At 40.5% G+C, this 16,528-nt stretch overlaps 1 protein-coding gene across 1 annotated transcript; it reads left to right on the top strand.

Annotated features, from left to right (window-relative positions):
• The first annotated feature begins 13,033 nt into the window (after nt 1-13,033).
• On the top strand, nt 13,034-15,977 carry epcam (epithelial cell adhesion molecule). Its single transcript, XM_079472491.1, has 10 exons — nt 13,034-13,421; nt 13,536-13,602; nt 13,994-14,095; nt 14,172-14,430; nt 14,544-14,609; nt 14,870-14,933; nt 15,024-15,122; nt 15,268-15,465; nt 15,544-15,588; nt 15,688-15,977. Exons 2-10 carry the CDS (start codon nt 13,548-13,550, stop codon nt 15,712-15,714), a joined length of 915 nt encoding a protein of 304 aa, XP_079328617.1. The 5' UTR covers nt 13,034-13,421; nt 13,536-13,547; the 3' UTR covers nt 15,715-15,977.
• Nucleotides 15,978-16,528: the final 551 nt, after the last annotated feature.

Below are 16,528 nucleotides of genomic sequence, written 5' to 3'. Positions count from 1 at the left end.
ACGCAATGGGGCAAAAACAAGAACACAGGATACAAGACTTACTAGTAAAAGGTAAGACCAAATAATAGTTCACAATCCAATAGAGGTCTGCGCGGGACAGTTTTTTTCGTCCCGCTCCCGCAAGGTTATATTCCGCACCCGCCCGCTCCCACCATGTATTTACTCTTTGTTTACCCGCTGTCCGCTTAGAATACATTTCTTCCTGATCTGACCGTTCCCGCTAAATTTAAATATCTTTTCCACAATATCACATTTAAAAGTCCACTACTAAAAGAGAGAGATAACAAATATAACTGTAGGTTGTACAAAAGATATTTATTTGTATTCATCTTGTCAAGATGCTTTTAACATTTAGCCGTCAACACAAAGGAACACGTGTTGCAGAAAAAAAATGTTTGTTAATAATTTTTTCTTTTTCTAACTTTTATAACAAAATATAAATGTAATATGTTTATCAACACAGCAGGTGAAGTGTAGCTGAGAAAAAATAGACATCTGTCATTTAAAATAAGAAACAAAAGAACAAAACCGTTGGCTAACCATTGCCAAATTAAATCACCTTTTAACCTAACAAAAAAATCCCCGCCGTCGACTTCAACGTCTCTCCTACAAAAGAAAATAAAGCCTATATAAATAAAGCAACAATAACTGATAATAAATTAAATGACATCTAAAAAATCGTACGCCTTTAGCGAAATGAACGAAAACCGTTTACTTACTTGCAAAATCTTATTTTTCTAAATTATTTAAAATATCCATGCAGGGAAAAGAATGTCACTGACTGACGGCGGTTTCAGCAACGAACGTCTCTCCTCCAAAATCCGACCACAAATGCTGAATGCTCTCTCGGAAGGTGCATTCGTGGCCGGGATGCAGAGGACATATCTTGCAAGCTTGCTCAGAGCAGGGAACTGGAAACGATGTGAATTTCACCATTGCAAAACTTGTTGACTTGATAGCTCAAGTTGCATGGTCCTGTATTCCTGAATCTGCACATCGAGAGATTTTGATCCACATGATTCTTCATCATCCTCCCATTCTGAAAATTTACGGTGAACAGTAGACCTTTTGGCCGGTGTTGGCTCAACATCCTCATCATGCATATCAAACTTTAAATCGTCGATCATCTCCTTGACTACCTTCATCACCTCCTGTCGCCCTTTTTCATCCAACATTTTCAAACCTCGCAGATTTGGTGTCAGAAAGGTTGTAGTTTTATAAAGCTTGTGAACCGAATGTAGCGAAGTGCTGTCTGTTGACAGTAATTCTTTCAGCCGTGTCACACAGACGGTTGCAATTTCAGAAAGCAGAGGGTCTTTGGTGGCACACATACAGTGCTCAATCAACCGCACAGACCACGGAAGAACCAGGGAGGCACTTGGAGCTGTGTTGTCGGTTTCCAAGTCGTCAGTTGCCTCTTTGAAGGGTTTTAGGAATTATACTAGTAACTTAAGCGTGCTGGCGCTGATGCGTCCGATCTTGTCATAATTGTTGCTCTCAGTCAGCACAAATGCAATGTCTTCGTACTGTTCCAAAACAGAATTTAGCATGTCAAACTTGGAGTTCCACCGTGTCTCTACAGATTGTTTCAGTGACTTTCTTAGTTTGCCCTGCTGTCCTGAGTGTTTGAAATATGTTATCAACTTTTTAACATCAGTTAAAAGCCCATCGATCACCGGAGACATTTCCATTACGGGGGACCAAACGCACTGGACAGAGTTACGTTTATCATGTGCGCTGTGCAGTTTAGCCTGAATGTAGCGGGACCTTAAGAGGAGAAAACTACCTCTAGATATGCTAGACTACGCAACCCTGTTAACAGGGAAAATGTTGATACTAGTGGATTAAACCACCTACAAGGAACACAGGAACGTGGTTTTCGAAAGGAGGGCCAGAGACGTGGATACAAAAATACAAAAGCTTTATTTTAAATAATGAGCAACAATCCTGAGACAACTTTAAAAGACTGGGTCGTCATCCCACCTTCATGACCCTAAGGCCAACCTAAAGGGGGAAGCCGAGGCTAAAAATGGCAAGTCCCCACACGGCTCCTATTATCACTCTTACCACCCTGCACACAGGTATCACACACACACTCCAGTAATGTCAAGCATGAACGCAAACCACTGTGACAAAACCTCCACCACCGCACGCTTAGGGCCTATTAGTGGCCTGCCCTGAAGCCTCGGCTCCTGTAATGACACACAGTTGTAACGTTCTCACAAACACATACTTAAAAATCAACAATAAGCATTTCCATTAATAAACCAAGAAGAAATCATAAAACAATACTAGAATGATGGAAATCAGGGTTTGGCATCCAAACTGGGTGTACGTGCACTCCACAGTCACCGCACCCTTAAAGCAAAACAGAATAAGCAGAAACAAACACCACGAGACAACTTCAGAAAATAAGTAAAATAAAGTTAAACAAACATCCTTACATGCACTGGAAAATAAATATAACAAAATCAACAAAACAAAGTCACAAACAACTTAAAGAAATAGTTAAAGGATTTCAGCAATCATAAAACGGAGTGCTGGAGAACAGATGTCACATGAGACATTCCAAGCGCTCACGCGCTGACGAGAAATTGTCACGGGAAGCGTCAAAGTATAAAAAGCAGCAGCATCAGATAGAGTTGAACCATATGCCTCGCGGTATCGGGAACCGTCTATTCCTCCACTTTATAGCCAGTCACACGCGCAAAGGATACCATCAGATCGCCACGTCGGGACCGCAGAAGAGGCATATACAGGAGGAAGGTGGCAGCCGCCAACAACCCACTGCAACGAACTTGATGCGTTCACACAGCACGGGAATGTGGGAGGGGCATGTACAGCGAAAGTGGCAGCCAACGACAGCGTATCATTTCAAAAACTCAAGCATCACAAGACACGGGACCACAAGAGAGGCATGTAAAGGGAGAGTAGCAGCCGCCAACAGCTCACAGCAGCAAGTTAGCCTCAAAAGCTCAGCGGAACCAGAAGGGGGAAGTCCCCGGGCAGTGGCGCACAACAAACGGCAACCACACACAAACAGTGAATAGGATCTCCTTTTATACGGTCTCGCATGGTTCATAATTAGACCCGTGATAACCCAACAGCCTTGTGTAATTAGGGACGCCACAGTACGTCCCACCACATGGTGTATCCCCGTAAGGCACTGATCATGTTGGCTCCACGATCTGTGACAAAAACTATCTTTCTGCCCATTTCTGTCACATCAATGCCAAACACAGCAGTTGCCTTCGAATGTTTTCACCCGTCTTTGGGGTGCTCGGGTCAAAAGGGGCAGCAAAAAGCACCCTTGAATGTAGCTCAGATTGTTCATTAACGTAATGAATGGTTGCTGACAAAAAGGACTTTTTACGATAGGTTTCTGTCCATATGTCTGCTGTAACTGCGCATCCGAACTTCGATATTGTTGCAGTGATTTCATCCACAACATGTCTACGTAGACTCTGAGCCCTCAGTTCAACATTTCTTGACACCGTTGTTGGGTGTGGTAGTATATCACTGACATCAAATCTTCCTATTTTTGCTGCTGTGTTGACCAAATGTTGGGTCAGTTGTGTGAAGCCTTTTCCGGATACAGTATCGTACGGTCGAATGTCTTTGCAAACAAATTCAACAAATTTTTCGGTGGTCTCTTTTTTAAACTGCTCTGGCACCTGCCTAGACTTCGTAAATGTCAGTTTGGTTTGTCCCTTTGTGAGGCATGAGTGCCTGAGGTTCCAGTCTTGTGACTGCTGAACAGTAAAACTTTTAGGCATTTATCACATCGCACAAAGGGTCTTTTTTTTCATCTGCGTCTATAACACACGAAAAAGACTCCCATACATCAGACTTGCCTGACGTGGGTTTCTTAGCAGTAAACTGACCGTTTTTCAGTCCATGTTGAACATCCTTCAAGGACAGCGCATCCGCACTTTGCTCTGCCATCTTTATTCGGTACAGCCCGCTCTGAGGAGCGTTATGCAAATGCTGCGTGCACGGACCTTGCAAAAAATGCATTACGCAGAAAGCACCGGTCCATGTTTGCAGCGCGTGCACAATAGTCCTAAGTGCAGACTGTAGGCCCTATTTGTGGTTGATAAGAATGAGTGCAGACATGTAGTTCTGAAAGGACGACGGGAACGGGATGTTTTTAGACCGCCCGTTCCCGATCAAATTACACCAAAATTTCGTACCGCTACCGCATTTAATTCGGCAATGTATCCCGCGACGCAAGAACTGTGGTCGGGTCCCGCGGGAGAGCCGCAGGAATGCAGACCTCTACAACACAAGGCACGGGATCAATAAGGCCATGCAACAGGACCACAAGACAGGAATGCAATACAAAACGATTCAGCACAGCACAAGGGGAATATATAGGGAGACAAACAAAGGATAATTTTACAAGGCAGGTGAGGGGAATGAAACACTAATGGAAGCTAACGAGAGAACAAGAGGGGCACCTTATGTCGTGACAAACAATAATTTGTCTCTCTCTACACAAAACACGTGGTACTGTCATGATCCTGCCCTAAGACTTAAAAAACCTAAAAACCAGTGGCAGAACCCTGACACACAATATAATAAAATAATAAAATATTAATTATATTTCAATAAAAATGCACAAAACTACAAGTAATCTGTTAACCTGTTTTCAAAACACATCTGCCATTTGAATGGTACTGGCTGATCGGTTTCTTTACATAAAATCAAACTTAATTTAAATATCGTTGTGCGTGTGTAAACAGTGTTACGGAAGATGATAATATCCATCTTGAACATTTATTTTTCCACTATTTCTTCAATTTTATTATTTATAAATATCCTGTAAATGAGCGCTTTGTCATTTGATCACATCTTTACAACATTCAATTGTTTTATTTCTGAAAATATAAGCTATAAACACTTATTTTCTATGTTAAAATTATGCTTTGTGCAAGGTACAGAATACAATTATGTTTATTTTCTATGTTATGAATTATAAATTTTATAATCTTTACTGCCATGTGTTGATCAATACGAGGAAAAGGAAAACAAAAAGAGAAACATTTCTAAAACAATCATGGGTGCAGAGCCGGCAGTTTGTTATGTAATGACTCGGAGGCAGGGGCGCTGCCCCACCGAATTATCCAGAGAAGAAAACTGTTAAACATGAGTTCAATATATATTAGTATATATATTATTTATTACATTAATAAAACCTACAGCAGACCACTGGATATTAATTACTTTATCACTAATTAAGTGAATATAGGAATACCTATGTTTTTGCATTAAGATCAGTACAATTAACATAAAATGTGATATAAAAATCTAATTTCTTTGAGTATAATCGTAACTGAGTGTGTCAGCATAAACACTCAACACATGCCATATATAGACGTGAGCATTCTGGCTAATGAGAATAAAGTTTGTAGTCATTGAGGCTTTCGTGGCAGATTTTGAGCAATTGCAGCGCCTGACCTAGGCGGCTGGTGTCGTTTTGCTCTCGCGGTACTTTAATGGCACATGTGATCATTAGGCGGCTGCAGTGCCGATCAAAGTCGGACAAATTGTCTAACCAGAATGCATTGCTGTTGTCAGGCGGCAGCAGATTCTAGCGGTACCGCATCAACACAAACAAGCCTGCTCTCTAATTGGCTCGCGTCAGAACGTCCCCAGGGACCCAGACCCTCTGTGTGCCCCAGACCCTCCGACTTTCAATATTGAATCCTCATTATTGAGTTTAACATGTTTGATATCATGTGATTGGAAAATTCTCAGCCGTTTCACAGAGAATCCTTCTCACCCAGAACCCCCCGGTACGGAACATTATGAAGTTTAAATACAGTTTTTAAAGTGTAGACCGCATGAACGTGATTTACAAATTCACCGCAACAGTAATAAATGGGTGAGCCCATTCATGGAGCGACCAATAGTTCCAAACACTGCACTGAAGCCCATTTCAGTGTCTCCCAAACGCATTTGCTGTACAATTGGTGAAATAACGGCAAGTTTATACATTTTAACAAGTTTTGCGGACATATCGCACCATCCAACTTGGCGATACCACAATCACTCCTTCCAAAACCGCCAGGAACCTGGTAGTCATATTTGATGAACAGATGTCCTTCAATGATCACATTGCAAAGACAACGCGATCATGCTGATATGCCTTATTTAACATAATAAAGGTTAGACCCTCTCTCACTGAGCATGCAGCACAACTCCTTGTCCCGGCCCTTGTGATCTCAAGGTTGGACTACTGCAATGCTCTCCTTCTGGTCTTCCTGCAAAGGCTTTCAAACCACCCCAGCTGGTTCAGAATGTAGCAGCACGCCTCTTCTTCCAACAGCCCAAAAGGGCTCATGTGACACCCCTTTCATCTCTCTCCACTGGCTACCGGTTGAAGCCCGGATCAGATTTAAGTCACTGACGCTTGCTTATAGGACTATCACTGGATCTGCACCGGAAGAACCCTGCGCTCAGCAAACGAGCGGCATCTTGTATTGCCTTCTCAAAAGGGCAGTATATATTTAGCAACAATTATGCAAATATAGTTGCTGTTATCTGTCTTGCTAAAATCCATTAAATAGGTTGACAGCACAGATTGGTTTGGAACTATTTTGTGGATTCCATGAACTACGTGACCACACGGAGACGAGATGAAGTGTCGTAACTCTCATATTCAATCCTTGGTGTTTCGAGAATAAGATTATTATTGTGTTTAGTATAAGGCATGTTAATATTTCGTAAAGTTATTGACTGACAGATTACTTATTCAAGTACGTTAGCACCTTCGCTAACGCAAAAGTAAAACAAAACAACAAACTAAATTAAGCCTGTCTTTGATTATTTTACTAAATTATTTCGGTTTATTACATAATAAAGCCTGTCATGAATAATAATAATTATGAAACTCTGTGATTTAACTTAAAACATTTTCATATGTTAACTGTAGTATTTCTTAATCTGCATGCTCCATAATGTAAAGTCTCCTTAGTTTCTTATACTTGTATATCTTTACTTGTGCTTCTGCAGATTTCTATTATGATTTATTTGTCATATAATAAATATAACAGCTTTAGAGCAGCAAAACCTAGTCTGACAAAACATAACAAGCTGCTAATACCAGTCTGGGAATCGACAGTATAAATTGACTCTTTGCTCTCTTTGCCCGGTAACGTTACTGTCTCAAGAAGTTTTACCGTCCTGTAGGGTTTTGCTTACCTCCACATGACCGACAACGCACAACAATATTCTTGGCTTTGACAGAAATAAGCTCAAAATAATGATTGTATTTCAAGCTACAGAACCATACATTTCTTTCACCATACTGAGTTTGTTTTCGCTGGTAATACCAAAGATTGTCTCATGATATGGAGGTGTATGGGTCTGTAATACTTTCAATTGGAGCATAGTGGCTAAAACGGATCACGAAAGGCCCGTCAGCCAATCATATAACAGCGTGTAGTCTCCTAGCCTGCTTTCCGTCCAATCCGATGAAGCAGCGGCGATATTAGCCATCACAATTTTTATCTTAAGGTGGTAGGCTTTCCATGCGGCTTTGGTAGTACTTTTCCACAAAGGTGCTTACAGGTTTCAGTTCAATGACGTCACGGGTGCAACAGGCAGGCATCCAGATTCTGTGAAAGCCATTTCACTTTTACAATATAAATGATAAAACAGCAACGATGAAACACAGCTGTAACGTATAGTTACATTGGCTTGGAACTATAATCTAATCTAAATTTTAAAGCGTTACATTCCTCTGTTACCAAAAAGTAATCGAACTACAGTAACGCGTTACTCCTAATACTGTTCATGATCAAACAGGTACTGTTCAACAAAACAAATGTTGTATCCTTTATCTAGCTTTGATCTTGCCGTTAGCAAAGATTTGTCTGCAAGACGTTGTTCATCATCTAGCTGTATTTTTGGGAGCTGTGCTACTCCATTCTGAGGCGCTAACGGATGTAGCGATACACTGCTTCGCGGCAGAATGGAAGATGCTTGACTTCATGTGAAATGGCCTATTGGAGTACAGCAGTGAAGCTCAGGTCATCCGTCTCTCGTCAGTCACTGGAGGGTTTGTAAAAGCTGTCACTAGGACAACCGAAGCTAGGAACGCCTTCAAACGATGTCATAGGAAGAGACAAGCGACACAAAAATCCCTGGCTGTCTGAAAGTGCCTTGAGTATAAAGGGTTTACACACCACGCTTGTATGGAATGCCGTTTTGGCAAATATAATAAAGATGATATATCGCATGTACGCATTATTGCCCCTAAAGACGTAGTTCCGTGTACAGATGTTAGACACGTGGACGCGTTATTGCGTGTAGGGAGCAGGATATAAGGAAACTAGTGCAAGAATGGAGTAGGGTCACGCCCTGAGAAGAGAAAGGTCACGCTGTGACGAATCCATTCGCATGTCAGTTCACCAAACTTGAACTTTGGAACGCAGTGGCATGAGCAACTTTGCTGCAGAAACTAACGTTTCCGGTCTGTCGCATTCGTAGCTTAAACCCAATTCTCCCGTTTTTATTTTAGCAAGGCTTTCCTTGTTTACTTTTCATGATTATTTATATTAAGGATTTGCCCGTTTTAATTATACCACGTTGCCTTTATAACATAATTGTTTCGGCATCCAACCATATTGCCTTGGAGACTGAGAAACGGGGACACTTCTGTACACGTCACAGTTGTTTTATTAGACAGAACAAACATTTTACTTGTACGGTCAACAGAAAGTTGGCCATCCCATCGCTCACCCCCTAACCAACCACAACAAACAATTTAACACAGCGGATATAAAGGAAACGGAAGTGAACACATCAAAACACGTGATTACAAATAACCAATAAGAAGATAAATGAATTAAGGCCGCTACAATGATGATATTTTTGCACAGCCAAATCAAACACATGCTCAGAATGAAACAGGTAGAAGAATCAAACACAGCAGAGCAGTAAAAACAATCAACATAGGAAGCTTTGTTTAGGGAAAGGCTGAAACATGCACACATATACAGAGTGTTGGCTCGTCCAGACCGGGGCATCGTTTTCAGCATTCATTCATACGAAAGCGATTTTCACTGCCGATGAGCAGACTTACTGTGCAAATTCACTCACTGACATAAATGGCGCTTAATGATAAACAGTAATATCCCGGTACACAGGGTGGCGCTGCGCAAATATATTCTTCTGACACTCGCTTGCCCACAGAAGAAGAAGTCATCTTGTATCCTCTTCGTCAATGGGTGTTGTCAGTACACGATCCGTTCCACCTGCACGATCCGTTCACGCATGCGCACAACGACGCACGATCCGTTCACGCATGCGCACAACGACGTTGTAGAAACCGCTCATGCGCAAATGAAGATTTTGTTTTGCGACGATTTACGACACTGCACGATCTGTTCCACGCTTGCGCAGCTTTGTTTTACTTTATTTATATTTTTTACTGTTAAATAAAATACAATACTCAATTTACTTCGCTTCGTTCCACCTGGTCTCATTTCACTATGCGTTCTGTCAAGTCAGTTTGAAATACTGTAATGTTTCCCCTGACTTTATAATTTACATGAAGAAAGAACTACAGTCTAGTTAGACATGCGTGTTATGTTCCTTATTGGCTTCTGTAAACGACATTGAAGGGATTATTTTACTAATTTAGATTAAATGGATAGATATATTAGCCTATATATAGGCCCATACTAATAAATTACTACATAAAGTCAACTAGTATTATCAGATTTTAATTTAAAAAACGACACAAACTGTCTTTGACAATACTACTGACCTTAGATCGAAACACGGTAAGGTTAATAGACATGATACAATGAATCGCAAAATGGAGTTTGGATGAAACTGAAGATTTGCAGTCGATAAAAATACTTTATTCCACATGAAACCAAAATCATCTATGTTCATGTAACAACTCTATTATTTTGGATTGGCAACCACATAAACACGTCGTAATCATGGTAACGTAAGCGACATTTCAAAACGTAAACAAAGAATATGCCGCCAGTTGTGCCGCCTGCCGTCAAACGTTTCATCGCCTGCGTCACGGTACAAATAGTGTAGGAAAACCATGACGTTTTCTAATACGTAATTACGCGCATGCGTGAACGGATCGTGCAGGTGGAACGGATCGTGTACTGACAGGTGTCTCGTTACGCAAGGATGCGTCATGTGTCCTCCAGATATATCCTCTAAAGGATGCGGTATATGGAGGATTCTCAACTTAGAATAAAACGAGACGTCCTTCGTAGGACATACTGGCAGAAAAGGAAACAGGAAGTACCACGTTGCAATGACAACATGTTGCACTCGCACACCTGTCAAATGAATGAAGTTGATTTCTAAATGATTTTAAGAGGTACAATGTTGGTTACTTCTAAACAATGGCCAAAGAGTTGTTCCATTTTTGCCTCACTGTTTTAAAACGTTTAAAAATCACTAATACTTGTAAACCTATTTACAGCACACTACGGTTCAAAAACACGGTATAGCATCTAGGATTTTTACAAAAGTTTACGATAATAAATAATAAAGTATTCTGCAATATTTTTTTCATTTGAACTGGCTCCTTATTACTGTTAATAAACACCATTACATTATTCGATACTTTTTTTTAGCTAAGCATTAATGATACGTTTACGTCACGTCCAATAGTTTGTTCCGCCCCCCTTAAAAAAATAGCCCACCAGCCGCAACTCCGCCGGACGCTAACTAACCCAAACCGGGTAGATCTGGTTAATATCAGGACCTTAGGCCTACGAGGATAGAACAGATTAAACTTGTCCTGAAATCGTTAATTTAAGAAGAGGAGACATTACACGATTTACAAAAGAAGGCAACAGGTTTACGTGTAGCAAGGACAACAGGAAAAACGAAACTATTAATAATGTTTTCATTGCTACAGTATAGACAAAGCAAGTACATGAGAATTGTAACTTTTGGTAGGCAAGCAGAAAGAAAAAGCTATTTAGGACAATACAGTAAGGTTAATGAAAAATGTTACTTGATGGAATAATTGTCTATTGAAATGATTAATACTTTAACCGATGATTGTTGGGGTTTATAATTGTATAACAAGGAGATTACAAGGCAAATCAAAATACTGGATTTAGTTAGGAGACCATCAGCTTTTGCATTTTGGCAACTGATTTACATAGACAGCAGGGTACACAGCCAACAGTACAAAAATTACATCAAGAGTTTTTAAAGCATGAGCTCACTTTTCAGAATAATAAATAGAGCGCATGTCCTCTAACTTTGCCTTTCCTACTGAGATGAACCTAAATCGAACTGGCTTCAATTAAAAAAACACAAAAGTAATTTTTATGAAGAATCTACTAAGATAAAACAGCCTTTTAGTATGGAACTAGGCTAATGCCCTGTCCGGCAAGCCCCCTCCCCTAAAGTTCCGGGTGTGGACAGGCATGAAGTTTGTCATGTAAAGAGTTGCTGTGGCAAGGAGAAAAACAACTTGGAGTGCCACCAAGTGGAGATATGACAGATCAGATATTGCACTACATGTCTTAAAGTTCATTAGTGTGATTGGTTTATTTGAAGACGGATACTGTAATGTTTTTTGTAAAGTATTAATGTACCCTACAAATTAAACTAAAGCCTAGTCCTGGCTTGAACGAATCCCTGTCTGGGAAACCGCCCCTCTATTTTATTATCCTACAGTACAGGGTCTCAGTGTCAAGCTGAAGGCTAGGAAACACACTAGATAGGTTTTCCAAGTAATGAATATATGGTAAATATTAAATATGTAACCCACAAAGAATCAATAACTGTTGAGTAGTTTTAATTCAATTGAATATACAATTAATTTACAATAAAATATTCATATAAATAGATATTGTTATATATATATAACAATTTAATTTATAATTTAATATTATAACCAAAACAGACGGGTGGATATTTTCGGGCAAGGTGTGTGTCTGATGAAACCATCTATAAAGTATAAAATAAATTGGCTAAAATAAATACAGTACATCTCAAACAACTACATATATTCATAAACTTTATAGCCATGGGGGTGTGTATATCATTTTTTTGTACAAGAATGTGCACACAAAAGGTAAACAACGAAGACTCACAAAAACATAACATGCATGATACACACTTTACAGGGAACTTGTTTCACTTTAAGTCAAGTCAAGTCAGCTTTATTTATATAGCGCTTTTTTACACATTTCGTTGTTACAAAGCAGCTGTACAAGAAAACATTGACTATAAGCAAAACATATAAGGTTATGCAAGTCAAAACACAGGTCAAATATCAGACACACTATAAATTCCTATATGCAGTGTTAATGAAATAAAACCCAACTTTAAATTCAACCACAAAATACAACCTACAAATAACATTTCTTTTGCAACAACAAATAATATGAATATGCCATCAAATGATCTTAGATCTGTTGTCACACTGAGAGACAACACAACACAGCCCTGTAGAGAGTATGACATCAGTTTCGATGTTGTTATGGTATCAGTCAGGAAGGGTGTGTCCATTTTACAAATTGCTAAGCCTTGCTGCCCTTCTCATTAAGTCATCACGATACCTGTAGGATATTCACACGACCAAGCTAAAGAAATGTCGATTTAGGTCACAGTGTTCAACAGTACTGCTCAAAAATGTGTTAAATATCAAAACACACCGTGTAGAGACAACTACCAAAAAGTCCTACAGAAAAAGGTTTAGAAACAGTGGGGGTTGGGATTTTGTCCAAACTTGTTCGCCTGGTTCTCACTGCATTCTTAGAGAGAGAACAGATGCCTGAATGACTTCGTGGGTAACAAAAAAACCCAAATAGGCCTACTGACCACATAAAACGCTCGCATTCACTCATCTGAAGCGTCTAATCGATTATTTTAGCAGGTAGGCCTACTTTGATCCTGTACGTCAGTTACAAATGAAACTCCATTTATTATTTCAAGCCGGGCCTGAAGCCAATGTAGCCTATTATATTTCAAACTAATCTAAGGCATATGGAGCTTATTTATATTTAGGGATCTAAATAAAGTATCAGCCCATTGCGCATGTCACTTTCAGTAGGGTGTTTGTGTCACATCGGCCCAAAACTTCGCACCTAGTTTCAACCGGCAGGTATCGGGCTTTGCATGTGATGCATTTCCATCTTACATGTTTGGTGGTTTACGTTTACAAAATGGAGTAATAAGTCCCGCTAAGATGCTCTCGGTGCGTCACGCGCTTCTGCCAAATATGGTCCGAGAGGAAAAAAGGTGAGCCCGCCCACATCCCGAGTCCACCTGACGTCACTTTACTCAAGCAGGTATATTGTCACCTGTAGCGAGTTTGGGTCAGTCGCTTGGCAGGTCGCCGTCAGGAATAACCTCAGTCGGTGTCGGAATACTCCTTTGAGTGGATTTTGTCAGTCTTTTGCGCAGTGTTTCGGGTAAGAGGAACACGGAGCTTAATGATTAAAGAAGTTAAAAGGCATGTGTTGTGGATTGTGGCGCGCGCGCCCGGACGGGAGTATTTATATCTTAACCTCTGTCTCTTTCTTCAGTTATCTCCCAAGATGAAGGTTTTAATCGCCCTGTGTGTGCTAGTGTTCGTGGATGTCGCTTCGCTATGTAAGTACACGATTTCTCAATTGTACCACAATTATTTTCTATGTAAAATGGCAGTTTAGGTTCTAGGGAACGGTGTGCGTCGTTCACCGTTGTGGTTTGGGCAGCAAACAATACGATGAGATCTGGGTGTGGTTCAGTACGAAGGGGGAAGGGATAAACTCGTTTGTATTTGGTGTGTACTGTTCAGCTTACCCAACCCAAAAGTCAAACATAGTGTTAACCACGATTTTGATGTAGTGAAAGTTCAGTATTTTGGGCAAATTTACCAATCCAACACTAAGAATGGCTACCAGCATATTTTGTCGGGCCACTATGTTTGTTCTCTCAAGTAGACTATACTTATTAAATGCAATCGAGCTATTGTCTAAAAGGTTTTAAATCTGCTCAACAGGTGAATGTCCAACCATGAAATGGGCAGTGTGTGACGGAGACCCGTGCAGATGTACCCTTATGTTGCGTGATGGTGTCCCGGCTCCCCTTGACTGTACCAAGTGTACGTTTCTTTTCTCAACTATTTCAATCCATTTTTTCTTTCATGTCCTCGTACTAAGGTTCAGTCTCCCCCGCAGTAATTCCCAAGTGCCTCCTCATGCAAGCAGAGATGTATCGCGCCAGGAAAAACATGTCCACTAGATCCATTGGTGGCAAGCAGACCGAGACCGCGTTTGTGGACAATGATGGCATATATGACCCTGATTGTGAGAGCAATGGCAAGTTCAAGGCCGTCCAGTGTAACGGCACTGAGGTCTGCTGGTGCGTTAACAGCGCTGGTGTACGCCGAAGTGATAAAGGAGACAAAAACATCAAGTGTGAGCCCGTGGAGACCTAGTGAGTGCACTTGACAAAATACTCTTGGCTGACACACCCAGTGTAATCTCCGCTGTACTGTTTGTGTAAAATGTGTGGAATTGAAAATGGTCTGACGTTTCTTTCTCTCCTAGTTGGGTTCGTCTTCAATTGACACATAAAGATTCGGTTCCTGCTTTGGATGCAGAAAAGTTGAAGACGTATGTTACGTTTTTCTTTTAAGGGCTAGTTCATCAAAAACGTGATTTCCTCGTTGCAACAGTGACTTTTAATAACTGCAGTGACTAGTCTTAAAGTGCACATTATAAAACCAATGGAGACATGGGCAGCTGTGGTCTCTTTTCATTGTGCAGTTGCTAAATGTGGCTCTGTGTTCTTATGCGACTAATACGGTTTTAGGTGTTAAACCGTTGAGTTTTGCAAAAGTTACTTATTGTTGTTTCTATTACTCCTTTTGCAGTGGTATTCAGAATGCTTTGCTGGAGCGTTACAAGGTGGATAAGAAATATGTCACGGAGGTTCAGGTAAAACCCTTTAACCTCTAGCAGCACGCTTGCAGCTTTTTTATCCCTTTGAGTGCTTTTGTACTGATTCTTACTGTTGCCTTTATCCAGTATGACAAAGATGGCCGCCTTATTGTTGTGGATGTCCAAAAGCCTAAAGGTGATCGTGAGCTCGACCTGTCCCTCATTAGCTACTACATGGAGAAAGATGTGAGACTCATTGCCTTTTATCTTAAGAGTATATAGTGTATGTAAATGTTACATGAATATGTTTATATGAAGTGCCGTTTCATATGAAATGTGCTGACAAATAGATGGATTGCCTGGTTTGAGTGATCTGATTGTGTTTTTCTAGATCAAAGTTCTGCCTCTGTACTCGAAAGGCGTACCATTTGAGGTCAGTGTCGAGGGAACTAAGGTGTCTATGGAGAACATTCTGGTGTACTACGTAGATGAAGTTGCACCCACCTTCACCATGAAGCAGTTGACTGCTGGTATTATTGCTGTCATCGTGGTGGTCAGCTTGATCGTGATTGCAGGACTTGTTGTTCTGGTAAGTGCACCTATTTATAGTTTAAATTTTTATTGTAAACACTTCTTTTTCTATAACTGTTTCGTCTCTATTCTATAGGCCCTCCTCGGTCGACGACAGAAGGCCAGGTACAGCAAAGCACGGGTCAGTTGTATTTCTACTGTAGTTGATGTTTCTTTTTAAATGGAGATAAAACCGCTCAACGGAGGATTTCATGTTAATGTTTAATTTTCTTTCTTTCAGCCAAGAGAGTTGGACAACATGTCTTAAGCTAGTAATGATGTCTCAACGGGGATGCATCCCACACCGATACATAGACCTGCTGTATATTCGCTTGTAACATTTTCATATCGGGGAAAAAGTGTCTGTTACGTGCCGAATGCAGTTTTTAAATGACGTTTCGCTGTTACTGTTTTGCTATTTAATGAGGGCTCTTCAATTGGATCAACATTTTAACTGTACAGTTTTGTGTGCTACTGTTTTTAATAAAATTTGTTTTGTGTTAAACTTTGTCTTAAGTGTTTCCCTATGAGTTTAGTGGCAACGCATTTCGGGCTTTAAATGTATGGCTGCCTGATTCAAACCTTTAATATCTCTTTGTGACTTCTCCCTTCAAGTCATGGAAGCAGGAACTGTTGTGCCACACCTGTTTTACTTTGGAGCGGAAAGCTCAGTTCATAGCAACTAGATCAGAGCACTCATTTTGACTATAAAAATGAGTAGTTTAAACCTGAACCTAGTTTAATTGTATACCCTCCCCAAACTTTTGTGAAAACTTGTACTCGAACCCTTTAGAGACAAAGAGCTGTTCATTAACCGAGAGAAGCTGACCGCAGAAGTGTACACAGAATGCGTAATAATTAAACCCATGAGAGAGAGCAGTGCTTTCAGCTCGACGACAGGTCAGACCTGTTGATCCGGTTTTAGCAACCATGTTAAACGACGAAAGCACAACGCAAACAAAGATCGAAACCTTCGTATAACCAGGAAGTCATTCTTGGAAAGGTTGTTCTGGCAAGTTTTAACAGGCACATGAATGACATTTTAGTAACGTGTGACGCTTTCTTACATCTGTGTGGTAATC

This window comes from Barbatula barbatula (genome assembly GCF_947034865.1).
Source record: "Barbatula barbatula genome assembly, chromosome: 14".
Taxonomy (NCBI): domain Eukaryota; kingdom Metazoa; phylum Chordata; class Actinopteri; order Cypriniformes; family Nemacheilidae; genus Barbatula; species Barbatula barbatula.
Note: the sequence above shows the minus strand (reverse complement) of the source record. Positions and strands in the feature narration are given on the sequence as shown.

Coding starts and splice junctions, on each gene's coding strand:
- epcam (XM_079472491.1), top strand. CDS start 13,548: ATGAAGGTTTTAATCGCCCTGTGTGTGCTAGTGTTCGTGGATGTCGCT. Junction 14,096..14,171: donor TCCCCTTGACTGTACCAAGT/GTACGTTTCTTT, acceptor TCTCCCCCGCAG/TAATTCCCAAGTGCCTCCTC. Junction 15,589..15,687: donor CCAGGTACAGCAAAGCACGG/GTCAGTTGTATT, acceptor TCTTTCTTTCAG/CCAAGAGAGTTGGACAACAT.